Consider the following 13,415-nt stretch of genomic DNA (forward strand, 5'->3'; position numbering starts at 1 on the left):
CAAGGTCCAAGTGACCAATCGCCTTCGATCACCATCAGGAGCCGGCCAATCAGAGAGCGAGCCTCCCTTTTCTCTTCTTCTCTTGTCCTCCACTCACCCACCTGTTTGATATTCTCTCCTGTTCCTCCTCTCCCCTTCATGTCCTGCCACGCTCCATCGACTCACCTGACTCCCCTCATTCCTCCCGTTCACTTTCCTTTACCCCTGCAATCTTTCTGTCGCTCACTTCTCATCTTGATTTCTCTCTCTCTCTCTCTCTCTGGTCGATGCTCAGTATTCATCTCCCACAGAGAGATCGATGCTCTCATTTATCTCCCACTGTATCTCGGCTCTCCTTGAACACGCTGCACACACCGTGTTCTTTAGTTATCTTTTTAAAAGCCGTTCACTGCATTCATACTTTGTTATGCCACTGACCCACATACCCAGCGACAAGGAGGTGACCCAGTTTCTCTACGGACACATAGAGGAAACTACGTGTTGTGTTGTGGGGGAATAAAAACAGAAGGCCTGATGCAAAGTTTGACTCGATATGAGCTCGGTATCGTGGGATTTAAGCGCTTTTATACGCTGTAGCAAGAACAAACAAATGTCACTTCACTAAGTGAAAGCTGAGCTGGGAGTGGAGAGGGGGAAATCAATCAAACCTAATACAAATATGCTGTGACACACACTTACACACACCTCTACACGTGTACCGGGTGAGCGTTTGACACTACGCGAAAGATGATAGGTTCAAATACTTGATTCTTTTGAAAAGATATAAGAATTAAAACTGCATGACATGTGCTAGACATATAATCTGAAGTTAGGACACACACACACACACACACACACACACACACACACACACACACACACACACACACACACACACACACACACACACACACACACACACACACACACACACACACACACACACACACACCTCTCTGTCAGTATAGGCTGGCAGCCAGTTTTATGCACAACGGAGAGACACTGCTGGATTACCTTCAAACTGTGTGCGTGTGTGTGTGTGTGTGTGTGTGTGTGTGTGTGTGTGTGTGTGTGTGTGTGCGTGTGTTTTTGGCAGGAGGCATTACATCAATAGAACAACCCCACCTGCCTTTTTTCAATACTCGTGATGCCTCCTACACACACACACACACACACTCTTTTTTTCCCCACAGTCACAAACTCTCACTCTCTGTACTAACATGCTCGCTGACATTCACACAGTCACCGCGATACAAGGGGAGTCAGCACAACTGGTGTAATGGATGATGTCATCTGGAGAGACGAGGAGAAGGGTTTTATATATATATAGAAGGTAAAACAAAGAAACGGTGCAGAGCTTCAGAGAGATTCTGTCCATGTGCCATTCACAATAAAGCAATGCTTGCTAAAACTATATTATTTTAATCATTATTAACTAATTATCTGCTTCTGAATGTGGCCACGACCAGAGAGATGTTCGCTGGGTTTCATTACATTACACGTTACTTATTAGACACTTTTATCCAAAGCGACTCACATACTCAGTACTGTGGGCAATCCCTAGGAGCACTTTGGGGGGAAGTGTCTCAGGGACATGCTGACTGCAGTGGGGTTTGAACCCTGATCCGAACACCAACGCACTAGTCCACTGCCACAGCCCTCAGATATCAGGGCTGAGACACATATGTCGATATCGGGGCTGCACAATGGAGACTTTCGTGAAATCAGAATACGGACCAGTCCAATATCCAAAATGCAATGAGTGCAATGTTTTTGGTATAACATATGGAAACATCTGAATATTATGCTGGATTGAAGACCCTGGTATTTTACAGACTTTATAACAAATATTTGTTCGGTAATATCGTGATTCATTTCGCAATATCAGTCAAAAATATTCATCTTTGTTTATTTTGTTTTTTATTTACTTATTTATTTAAATCACATTTACGTTTTTTTTCAAAATGGTGCCATTCTTAATGAAACGAGATATGGTTTTCAATATCGTCTTAAGGAATACGTGTCTTTTCCTGGTTTTAAAAGGCTGACATTCAATCCAATTCAAAGTACTGGTCTTCACATGTAGAGCTGTCCACGGCCAAGCCCCAGCCTACATCAATGACCTGATCCACCCGCACATCACAACCCGGGCCCTGAGGTCCTCTGAGCAAGGCCTCCTAAGGGTGCCCCGAACCAGGCGAAAGACTAAGGGAGACCGTGCCTTTGAGGCGGTGGCCCCAAGGCTTTGGAACAAACTCCCCCAAATAATAAAAACCTCGGCCTCAATAGAGATGTTTAAGGGGCGGTTAAAGACCCACCTCTTCCGACAGGCCTTTGGGTCGTCGGAGGAGGAGGTGAGTTAGTGGCTGTCTTCTTTTTTTATTTTTTATTATTGGTGTTTTATCCTATGTGTTACCTGCTGCCGTTTTATGCCTTTTATTCTACATGTTATAGTTGTACTGTGAATTGTGTCCTGAGTACTGTACTGTAAAGCACTTTGTACATCCGTGTTGAGAAGGGTGCTATATAAATAAAGTTTTACTTACTTACTGACATGACCTTATTATTAACCTTTACCCATTTAATAACTTATGAAACTTATGATTATTTATTAAAAGGCTCATTGTTTAAGTATTTTGAGAAAAGACACCAGTGGTCAACGGTATCGTAGCAATATTGATATAGAGGTATCTGTGATATTTGATTTCCTCTATGTCAGGGGTGTCAAACTCAAGGCCCGGGGCCCAAATCCGGCCCGTGACTTCACTTTATGCGGCCCCACAAGAGCTCTGAAAGAATATAATATGTGTATTATACGGTTACATGATGCTTTACAGAAGCTTGTTGCCCATAAACTACATGTCCCACAATGCATCTCAAATTTGCCTTTTTTCCAGAATTTGGCTTTTCTTTTTAAACCGTTTTGTGACATGCGCATTGAAGAGACTAGAATTCTAGTTTCAGACGTAGTTATTACCCTATCCGATAATAATCTAAAGCAGAGGCAATAATGTAATATAATACATTATTTTATATATATTAAATATTTATATATGTATTTTTATATAGTCTTATATATAAAACTGGCCCTTTGAATGCAACTCCATTGAATTTTAAACTCTTCATTTGTTTTCTAAAATCCCTAAAAGCTTCACCGTATTTCATGCAATGGCCAGGTTCAAACTGTTCTAAAAAAGCCCGTGTATAGAGCTGTTTGAAACTATATAAGGAATATAATAAGTCATGGTTGAGCAAAGAAATGTGAACTTTCCTACCCACCGAAAACTCTTAATTGATGCCTCATTTTGGGGGCATGAGAACAGAAGAGAAGTCATGTAAAAAGTAGGAAATGAAAGAGAACAGATGAAGCATGCAGGGAAATCGCTCAGTCATGGTGGCAGAAGCCAGGAGCAAAACCTTACTGTGCAAATTAACCTTGAGAGTCTGCATTGCAGGGAGAACGGAGGGAGAGCAGGAGGGGAGAAAAAGGGAGAGAGAGAGGGCAGAGAGGAGCGTTTAAAGACAGTGTGAATGGGATGAAGAGGGAAGGACGGGAGTGAATGTTAAAGATGAGGTGAGTAAGGGAAAGATAAGAGGAGGTGTGTGTGTGAGCCGGACTCTGAGAGGATGTGTGGAACATTTAAACCTGAATAATTAATATATCATCTGATGTAAACTAAAAAAGTCAGCTGTCCTCTAACAAAATCGTTTGGTTGTTATCATCGCTCCAAAAGTCTGGGACAAGCTCACTATTTAAGATTGCAGAAAGTCTACACACAGTCTTCTGCCAAAGAAAAAAAAAGTGTTGACATTTGTTTTACATGTGTATGAAGCACTCTTCAATGTTTGGCTTATAGATGGTTGGAGGTATCAGTCTTAAACCAGGACATTATTCAGCACTTCCTGTTGCTGTGTCTTGAAGTAAGTGTTATTTTTCAAATGTGTTTTTGGTTAAAAGCGTGGAATAAGGTCTGTGGTTAACAAAAGACTATAACGTTGTGTTATACGACATGAAATACGTCAGTAAATACCCCACTGATAGATTTTAAAATGGTGGTTGCTAACAAGTGTCTAAATGAGACGACTAAACGTCATCACGGACAACATTAGCCGCCTTTAGCTTAGCGGTGGTGACGTGAAGTCATGTGACCGTGATTTAGTTCCTTTATAGCCCAACATTAGCCACCTTTAGCTTAGCGGTGGTGACGTGAAGTCATGTGACCGCGCTGTAGTTCCTTTATAACCCAACATTAGCCTCCTTTAGCTTAGCGGTGGTGACGTGAAGTCATGTGACCGTGCTGTAGTTCCTTTATAGCCCAACATTAGCCACCTTTAGCTTAGCGGTGGTGACGTGAAGTCATGTGACCGTGCTGTAGTTCCTTTACAGCCTAAAGTTAGCTTTTTACTTCAGAAATCATAAAGTGCTGTTAACGGGAAAGTATCATAAACGTCACAGAGTTTGGTTTCTGCAAAAATCTAAAATCCCACTGGTTCTTTTTTAAGGGAACGAATGGGAGATGCTGCCTTCAGTGTCAGTTAAAAAAAAATACGTCATCCCTGCACCGCTCTACTTGAAGCTAATGCACCATCACTTAAAATAGTTTGGCTTTTTAAAACGTACTTGCAGGATGTTTTATCATTGTGTTTCACATTACCATAAGCCTTCCTGCCCTTAGTGTGTGAGTCACCTCTTCAGTTGATCCATGAACGTCATATGGTGTAGCAACAGCAACAGTGTTTTAAAGTGGGGACATATTTAAGTTGTATGCAAAATAGCCTTGTTTGTTCGAAGCTATTATAAAACGACTAATCTGCTTTTATTTTGCATCTATTTTTTACAATGGTTTCTCATTAATTGGGATCCCTTGTGATTATTAATCATTATTTTTGGCACATTTTCACAACAAAGGTATCCCAACTGTAGCTGTGTTCATGACAGGATGTGTGAGAAGGCATCAGGACTGTTTGAGGCAGATGATAGCTATGTGATGAACATGATGATTCAGCCTCTATGGAGAGAGACATCAAGCATGCTCATTTCTGACGTGGAGCTAATCTGAAGTAAACATTGAATACTGCTTTCTGTTCCTCCATCTTGTGACTGTGTGACTGCCTCTCTTGATATCAGCATGTGAAGGACACTGCTCAGGAACTAGTGGATGCTCTGTATGTGATGACTCCTTCCCTTCTGGAGAGGATCCCAGACACACGGATCCTGAGACTGAAGCTCAAGCCGGGGAGATTTTTCAAACAATAGCAAAGCAAGGTGTTTGTTAAAGGTGATATTTACTGAATAAACAAGGAGCACAAACAGAAGGTGTCTCACCGGCTGCAAAGCGTGCCTCCTGCTCTCCCTCTGTGAGGGCAGAGTAGGATCTGTTTAGATCTGACGCTGGGGCGGGGGTGTCGATGGGTCTAGACCACCCTTTCCACTCGATCAGGTGGGCGACTCGGCCCTGAGCCATGGCTGTAGGCTTCGTCACATGATCCTTCACTACCTGGGAGATACCTGCAGAGAAAGAGCATGAGGTGTAAAGTAGATTTACTCAAGTACTGTACTTCTCCTCCACTACAGTTCAGAGGTACATGGTGTACTTCTACTCCACTACATGTATTTAATACCTTTAGTTACTTCACAGATGTGGATGAATGATGTGAAATCTAATCAAGTGTTGAATCAGACTTTAGTTCCACCTGGAGTAAATCCACCAGCTACCCTGCAGTCTACAAAGTACTTCAGACTAGCTGCACCTCCACCAGCTACCCTGCAGTCTACAAAGTACTTCAGACTAGCTGCACCTTCACCAGCTACCCTGCAGTCTACAAAGTACTTCAGACTAGCTGCACCTTCACCAGCTACCCTGCAGTCTACAAAGTACTTCAGACTAGCTGCACCTCCACCAGCTACCCTGCAGTCTACAAAGTACTTCAGACTAGCTGCACCTCCACCAGCTACCCTGCAGTCTACAAAGTACTTCAGACTAGCTGCACCTTCACCAGCTACCCTGCAGTCTACAAAGTACTTCAGACTAGCTGCACCTTCACCAGCTACCCTGCAGTCTACAAAGTACTTCAGACTAGCTGCACCTTCACCAGCTTTGAGAACACTTTCATGATCAATCATTATAAAACACATCATATATATTATTCTGAAATGGACCAATCTGCACAACGACTACTTTAACTGTCTTTCACTATATTTAGATGAGAATACTTTCTACTTTCACTTGAGGAACGTTTTGAATGCTTTTACTGTAATAGAGTATTCCTACACTCTGGTACTTCTACTTTTACTCAAGTACAATATCTGAGTACTTCTACTTTTACTCAAGTACAAGATCTGAGTACTTCTACTTTTACTCAAGTACAATATCTGAGTACTTCCACTTTTACTCAAGCACAAGATCTGAGTACTTCTACTTTTACTCAAGTACAAGATCTGAGTACTTCTACTTTTACTCAAGTACAAGATCTGAGTACTTCTACTCTTACTAAAGTACAAGATCTGAGTACTTCTACTTTTACTCAAGTACAAGATCCGAGTACTTCTACTTTTACTCAAGTACAAGATCTGAGTACTTCTACTTTTACTCAAGTACAATATCTGAGTACTTCCACTTTTACTCAAGCACAAGATCTGAGTACTTCTACTTTTACTAAAGTACAATATCTGAGTACTTCTACTTTTACTCAAGTACAAGATCTGAGTACTTCTACTTTTACTCAAGTACAATATCTGAGTACTTCTACTTTTACTCAAGTACAAGATCTGAGTACTTCTACTTTTACTCAAGCACAAGATCTGAGTACTTCTACTTTTACTCAAGCACAAGATCTGAGTACTTCTACTTTTACTCAAGTACAATATCTGAGTACTTGTACTTCTACTTTTACTCAAGTACAATATCTGAGTACTTCTACTTTTACTCAAGTACAAGATCTGAGTACTTCTACTTTTACTCAAGCACAAGATCTGAGTACTTCTACTTTAACTCAAGTACAAGATCTGAGTACTTCTACTTTTACTCAAGCACAAGATCTGAGTACTTCTACTTTTACTCAAGCACAAGATCTGAGTACTTCTACTTTAACTCAAGCACAATATCTGAGTACTTCCACTTTTACTCAAAGTACAAACACCTTTATTGCCAGATGCATTCACGAACACTCACCATGCAGGGAGGACCGCGCTAAGGCAGCGATCTCTTGAATGGTCAGAGCTCTTCTTGATTTCGGTAACATTTCACTGGTGTCGTCAACATTCACCTGAAAGGAGAGGAAAGAGAGGAATGACTCGGGGGGAAAGCGGGTGCATTTTTAGTTATTAGTCTGCATTTTACCTTTTCAACTTCCCCTGGTCTTAAAACTATCAGCTGGAAAGCAGAGGGAACATTAAGAAAAATATGATTCTGCGTCCTCTGCCCCTCTCCCTCTCTCCGTGTCCGCTCACTCATGCTTTCTTCCAGCAGACTAATGAACTACAGTTCACCGACCAGCGAGATGCAGCTGATTAATACAGAGCCCTCTCCATTTCTCTGAGGGCAGCAGGGAGCATGGCTGCACATCTCACTCAATTACACTGAACCCCGGCCCACACATCACCTCCCCATCTCGCACTAAACACAACACTTAATCTCAACCTAAAACTGTACAGTGTTCATTTCCAAAGAATACAATTTACAGGCCTATTAAAGTAACACTTGCACTTAGGTTGTGTCTTATATGGTGTTCATAAACTACAAAGTCCTAACTTTTCTTTTTCAAGCCACACAGTAAGAACATCTTTAAGTAAATACTAAAAACGAGCGACTTGCAACAGTGGCAGTTCATAATCAATTGAATAACTAAAATGTAAATTCATTTTCCAGTTCATTTTATTTCGACCGCTCTGAAAAGAGACCACAATAAAAAGAAAAAAGAGGACAAGAAGAATTAGAAAAAAGAAAAAAGAAAGCTGGAGCAGAAAAGCACAGCTCAGCATAAATGCGAGCCAGAATACATCATGACTCACGAGAAACCCCAGCGTTGTGTTTTCCTTGAGAGGAGACTCCCGTGCTCACCGTGCTTTCACAACGTCGGGGTGTTTCAAGGTCTCGGAGAGGGAAGAAGATCCTCTTTACACACGGACCATGCTTTTAACGAGGCATAAGACCCAGTGATTTTTAAGAAGCTATTCAAAGGACCACAGTATGTTTAAATCAGTCAAGCTTAGCGTGTTAAGTAGCAGCTCTTGCACACTTGACAACCCTCCCGGTTTTCGCGGGAGACTCCCGATTTCATAGCCCTCTCCCGGTTTCCTCCCGGGGTCATATCTCTCCCGCATTTCTGACAAAATCAGATTGACTTGACTGTTTCCACTCGGACTTTAATACGGCTACACCATTGTTTGGTTTCCATGGTAGCGCGTCTCTTTAGTGGCGCCGCTAGCGCGCAACTGAAAGTCAGGGGGCGAGGCAGATAGTCACAGAAAACAGAACAAGACTCGACAACTACAGGTCCAGCCCACACACATGCTCCATGAAGGAAGGAGTGCACTTACAACTACAATAAGCGTGGTCTTGGCACAATTGAAATGATGAAAATACAACTCTGTTATTATTGTACAACCTGGAAGCACAGATAAAAAATCCATGTAAGTAAAATGCACATGTGTTATCTTTGCGAGGCTTCTATTAACAATAACGGATTGTGATTGGCTGTAGTTTGAAATGATGACATGTGACTTAATGCCTGCAATGAAAGTCGCGATGACTCGATCCATAGGCTGAGAAAAGTCACTAGAATACGCCAAAGCATAGGAATGCATCCCATAATATACCACTTGCTTTCCCTGTTGGTTTCAATAAGTCTTTACAACTTGCTAAGAGGATGTGAAAAGTTGCCAAATCTTAAGAGAAAGTCACAATTTGCAAGACTGCATGGCGGGTGAAAAGATAACAGTGATTCACTCGTTTCTGGTGATTATACACTGACTGAAAACAGGGATAAATACTCTATTCCATGTTCACTAATTGATCCAGCTTAACTTAACCCTCCTATTGTCTTCGTGTCCCCTTACTTTGGTGTTCGCGGTCAAATGTGACCGGTCCTGTTTTAACTGCTATTACATTAACACAAAAACCATTAATCAGCACCACATTTCATGTAACACCCTTTCAAACTGTACATATTGTATCAGACTGCTGGTACACATGAAGTACTGCAGTGAATACACAGAGAACAGACACTGAACATGTACTGCGTGTGCCAGGTGTGATCCATGTGGGGGAGGGGCACATAAGAGCGGGAAATGTGTCAAATTGTTGTGTGTGTGTGTGTGTGTGTGTGTGTGTGTGTGTGTGTGTGTGTGTGTGTGTGTGTGTGTGTGTGTGTGTGTGTGTGTGTGTGTGTGTGTGTGTGTGTGTGTGTGTGTGTGTAAGCGGGACTCTGAGAGGATGTGTGGAACATTTAACCCTGAATAATTAATATATCATCTGATGTAAACTAAAAAAGACAGCTGTCCTCCAACAAAATCGTTGTGTGTGTGTGTGTGTGCGTGTGTGTGTGTGTGTGTGTGTGTGTCATGTTTGACCGGGAACACCATGGTGTTACAAAGTTGACTAAATCATCCAAAACTCAATGAAAGTGTGATCAGCCATTGTATATGTTCAAAGTCTCCAGTGAAGGATGTCATGAAGCCTTGATGCACTCGAATGTAAAATAACAAACGTATGATTGATGAAAGTAGTTCATCAGATTTGACCCGAAGACAACGGGAGGGTTAAAAACTCTACCCTTTAAAGTGATACAAAATAATGACGTATGTTCAGCATTGTCCTACAACATAATTGATTTGCATATGAACTCACATGGAAGAGTGGAAACAGCCAAGCCGAGGCTACAGGTCGGTGGCTCCACTGCAGTCTCGTTGTAACTAAAGTAGCTCGTTAAATTAGCCTGTTAGCGAATGAGCATAACAACAGTTTGTAAAGGTAACTGAGCTTCTCCATCACACCTGAGAGCGTGCTGCTGCATCTATGGCTGCAGAGAAGAAGGCACTCCAATAAGAACAACAACAATACAGCATAAAGCATTAAGATGAAGACACCTGCAGTTCTGAGGTCTTCACACCGGCTTCCTGTCTGTCAAAGAACTGATTCATAAATACTGCTGCTGGTTTATAAAGCATATTATTACTTTGCATAATCAGCAATTTTATACTTTAAGTACAATAAGATGCTAACACTTTTGTATTTTGACTTAAATACGGGTTTGTTATGCAGGACTTTTACTTGTAACTGAGAGTTTTACAGTTAAACAGTTTTCAAATGACGTCTTTTTCACATCAGAACCATGTGAAAAAGTAGGTTTTAGACATACGAGGAATTTGCTAGGGGTAAGAATACAAAAAATAGTACCGTTATTAAAAAAATGTTTGAAAACTATTTTAAAGACAATTGTAAAGATTACAAATAATTACAATATTTACACAAAGTATAAATATATAAGAAATGGAGTACAGTGAAATAAAATATGACAAATACTATATTCTTAAAGGTGGGGTAGGTAATTTTGGAGAAGCCAGCTCGAGTGCGCTAGAATTTGAAAATACACAACCGGAACAAATCTGCCACTTCCTTACCGAGTCCCTCCGAACGCGCACACGACCAATGAGGGCACGAGATAAGTGTGTGCCCAGATGGAAGGCTGACAGGCAGGTAGGCCATCCAGTTACTTTAGCCGGCTCAGATGATTGGTCAAGCTTTTTACAGCGCCACGGCTTCCAGAGATGACATTTTTTATGTATTTTTTGTCAAAGCACTTCAGATATTAATTGCTATCGGGATGTTCAGAGCATTCCATGGGATATAACAAAAAGTGTATCTCGAGCCGGTTTCTCAAACTTACCTACCCCACCTTTAAATCAATTAATCGCAGATGTTACCTAACTGTTTTGTAAAGCCAATAGGCTACTCATGTTAATTAAATAAATAATGCAGGGCTTTTGACTTGAAACTGAGTATCTATACAATATCCCAACACTCCGTCCTGTGACCGTCTACCTGAGCATCTGTACATGTTTACGTCAATACAGGAGCATACTTTTACAGGTAAACTTCTTCAAAGGAAACTGATTAACCTACACCAGTCAGTGGGTGACCCCCCCCCCTCAGTTTACAGACCCAGACAGAACACAGAAGATGAACCCGCTCCCCCGGGTCAAATCCGTCCGCTCCGTAAAGTCCAACAACAAAAGCGAGTATCGGGTGTTGACAAGCGTCTTTGTGTCCGACGCTTTGTTTTGCTCCACCTCTATTCACGTGGAAAACGGACACGTCGACAGCAGAGAACTCATGCTGAGTGTTGTTACTCAATATGGGTCAAAGCTCCCGGCTGACTGAGCATCGTGAGGATTTGTTTTAGAGGAAGACAAGTGATTCTCAGCAGGGAAGGAGTGTGGCGCTTTCAGCTGCTTTCATGTAGACGAGTGAACACACAAGGAAACAAGTGCCCATCAGCTAGATGGGATATTTAGATACATTACATCTTGTTATCAGCTGGGAGAACTTATTTTGAACTATATGTTACCAGCATTAGCCAATGTTCTGTGACAAAATAAGCCAGAAATGCTAAAAAAAAATTCTGTTTTAGTTGGACATTTTTAATTAAAATGGTGTTTTATAAAATCAGTTTAGATGTATTTCTTAAAACAAGAAGATCCATCTTTCACAAATACCACCAGCTAAAAAACAAATATCTGAGATTCAACTCAAAATGAGTCCCATGTCATGGTTTTCTGGTTCTGACCCGTCCCCTCGTGTTATGAAGGTTGTTCTGCATGTGAGCGGTCTGCAGAGTCTCACACCCTCAAAGTGCACCCTAGGGAGTAAAGCTCTAACTCAGAGAAGACCCGTCTGCTGCCCCAGAACGCCTCGCTGGACATTTCTCTTGTTCCATTGTTTACTTCCTGGGTTCTGTGACGTGTGAACGCCCACATCAACAACAAATGACCGGATTGGCCCAAATGGACCAATCATTGGAGCCCCTCCCACACCAGGACCCCTTGGCTCACTAACAGGGCGTCCCATTGACTTGCATGGAGCTCCCTGGTTGGTAACAGACGAGTTGGGATGGTGGAGAAATGCTCTCCGCAGACCCGTTCTCTCAGCGAAACCTTTTTCTTTCTCAATATCAAGCCACGCTTATTGTTCTTACTTCGGCTGTGAGTGTGTGTGTGTGTGTGTGTGTGTGTGTGTGTGTGTGTGTGTGTGTGTGTGTGTGTGTGTGTGTGTGTGTGTGTGTGTGTGTGTGTGTGTGTGTGTGTGTGTGTGTGTGTGTGTGTGTGTGTGTGTGTGTGCTCAGGATGAGTTCCACGCTGTCTCGCTGTATTGCCGACCCGGAAATCTGTCCTCGCAGCAGCCAATCAGAGCACAGTGGGCTCACAGGGAGGGGGGGCAGGAGCTCCAGCAAGGCGTGTAGGACAGAGAGTGAATACACAGACTACACAGAGATGCTGTGAGAAACCTGTGAGTTTGGAACATTGAACGATGTGAATCTATTCTAGCAGACCTCAACAATGGAGCTATGATCAGTAGAAATGGCCGTGACACGGGACCTTTAAGATACTTATGCATTGTCTAAAAATACGACCCTATATTAAGTTATTATGTCTTATATATCAGCTGTAGAGACATATTCTGACTAGAAATTAGACAAATATGCTCGGGAACATTTCGAGTTCCTGCAGTGTGTGAAGCTCAGGGGTAAATACAATAGGTAAGGGTAAAGAGTGGAGAGGTTGGTGCATGTCAGAGCTACTGAAGTGGAGATTTCGGCAACACAAAGTAGGGTTAAAGAGGCCCTTTTCTGCTCGTTGGGTTTTCCATTTCCTTTCCATTTAGAGGAGTAAGCACGGAGAAACGACACTATGAATGTCAGTGGCAAATATAATAATTAAATAGGGTGATATAGGTTTCAGTGCATGTAAATGGGCTGTTTCCTCAGAATGACTTCCTCTCCCACGCACTTTGTTTACTTCCTGAACATCTCTTTGAAACAATCGCGCTTCTAATGTAGCACTCCAAACACATTGTACACGATAGATTAAGGGGCGGGACATCTTGAAGCCGTCAACCAATCACAACAGAGCTGTCAACGGATGTAAAAATATGAATTTTCGCCATTCTTTTAGTAACAGAATTCCCTATAAATGAGGCTGTGGATGATGTGTGAATGTCTGCCTTGGTAAGAAGCTTCAGAATGCAGAGAGGAATGAAAATGGAGAGGTTGGTACTGGTAGAGGTTTCTGATGTGAGGAGGAGAAAAAACTCCATTTGAGAAACAACACACCCTATAGAGGCGAATAGGGTAAAACATGTACCCATTAGCCGCGTTCACACTGCGGTACTTTTCCCACAAAGGTTCATGTGAACTTAGTTCATGATCGCGTTCACACC

General features: G+C 42.0%; 1 protein-coding gene across 3 annotated transcripts in view; it reads right to left on the bottom strand.

Annotated features, from left to right (window-relative positions):
- Positions 1 to 13,415, bottom strand: part of fam131ab (family with sequence similarity 131 member Ab) — a 33,612-nt gene that overhangs the window by 4,973 nt on the left and 15,224 nt on the right. The window contains exons 1-3 of one of the 3 annotated variants that reach the window (XM_071202732.1): positions 8,040 to 8,305; positions 7,152 to 7,245; positions 5,306 to 5,488 (exon numbers count right to left, since the gene is read on the bottom strand). In XM_071202732.1, coding sequence (XP_071058833.1) covers positions 5,306 to 5,488; positions 7,152 to 7,221 — 253 coding nt within the window. In that variant the 5' untranslated portion in view covers positions 7,222 to 7,245; positions 8,040 to 8,305. Of the gene's footprint in view, positions 1 to 5,305; positions 5,489 to 7,151; positions 7,246 to 7,990; positions 8,306 to 13,415 lie in introns of those variants that run through there. The other 2 variants (XM_071202733.1, XM_071202734.1) reach the window with 2 other exon arrangements.

This window comes from Pseudochaenichthys georgianus, unplaced genomic scaffold (genome assembly GCF_902827115.2).
Source record: "Pseudochaenichthys georgianus unplaced genomic scaffold, fPseGeo1.2 scaffold_800_arrow_ctg1, whole genome shotgun sequence".
Classification (NCBI taxonomy): domain Eukaryota; kingdom Metazoa; phylum Chordata; class Actinopteri; order Perciformes; family Channichthyidae; genus Pseudochaenichthys; species Pseudochaenichthys georgianus.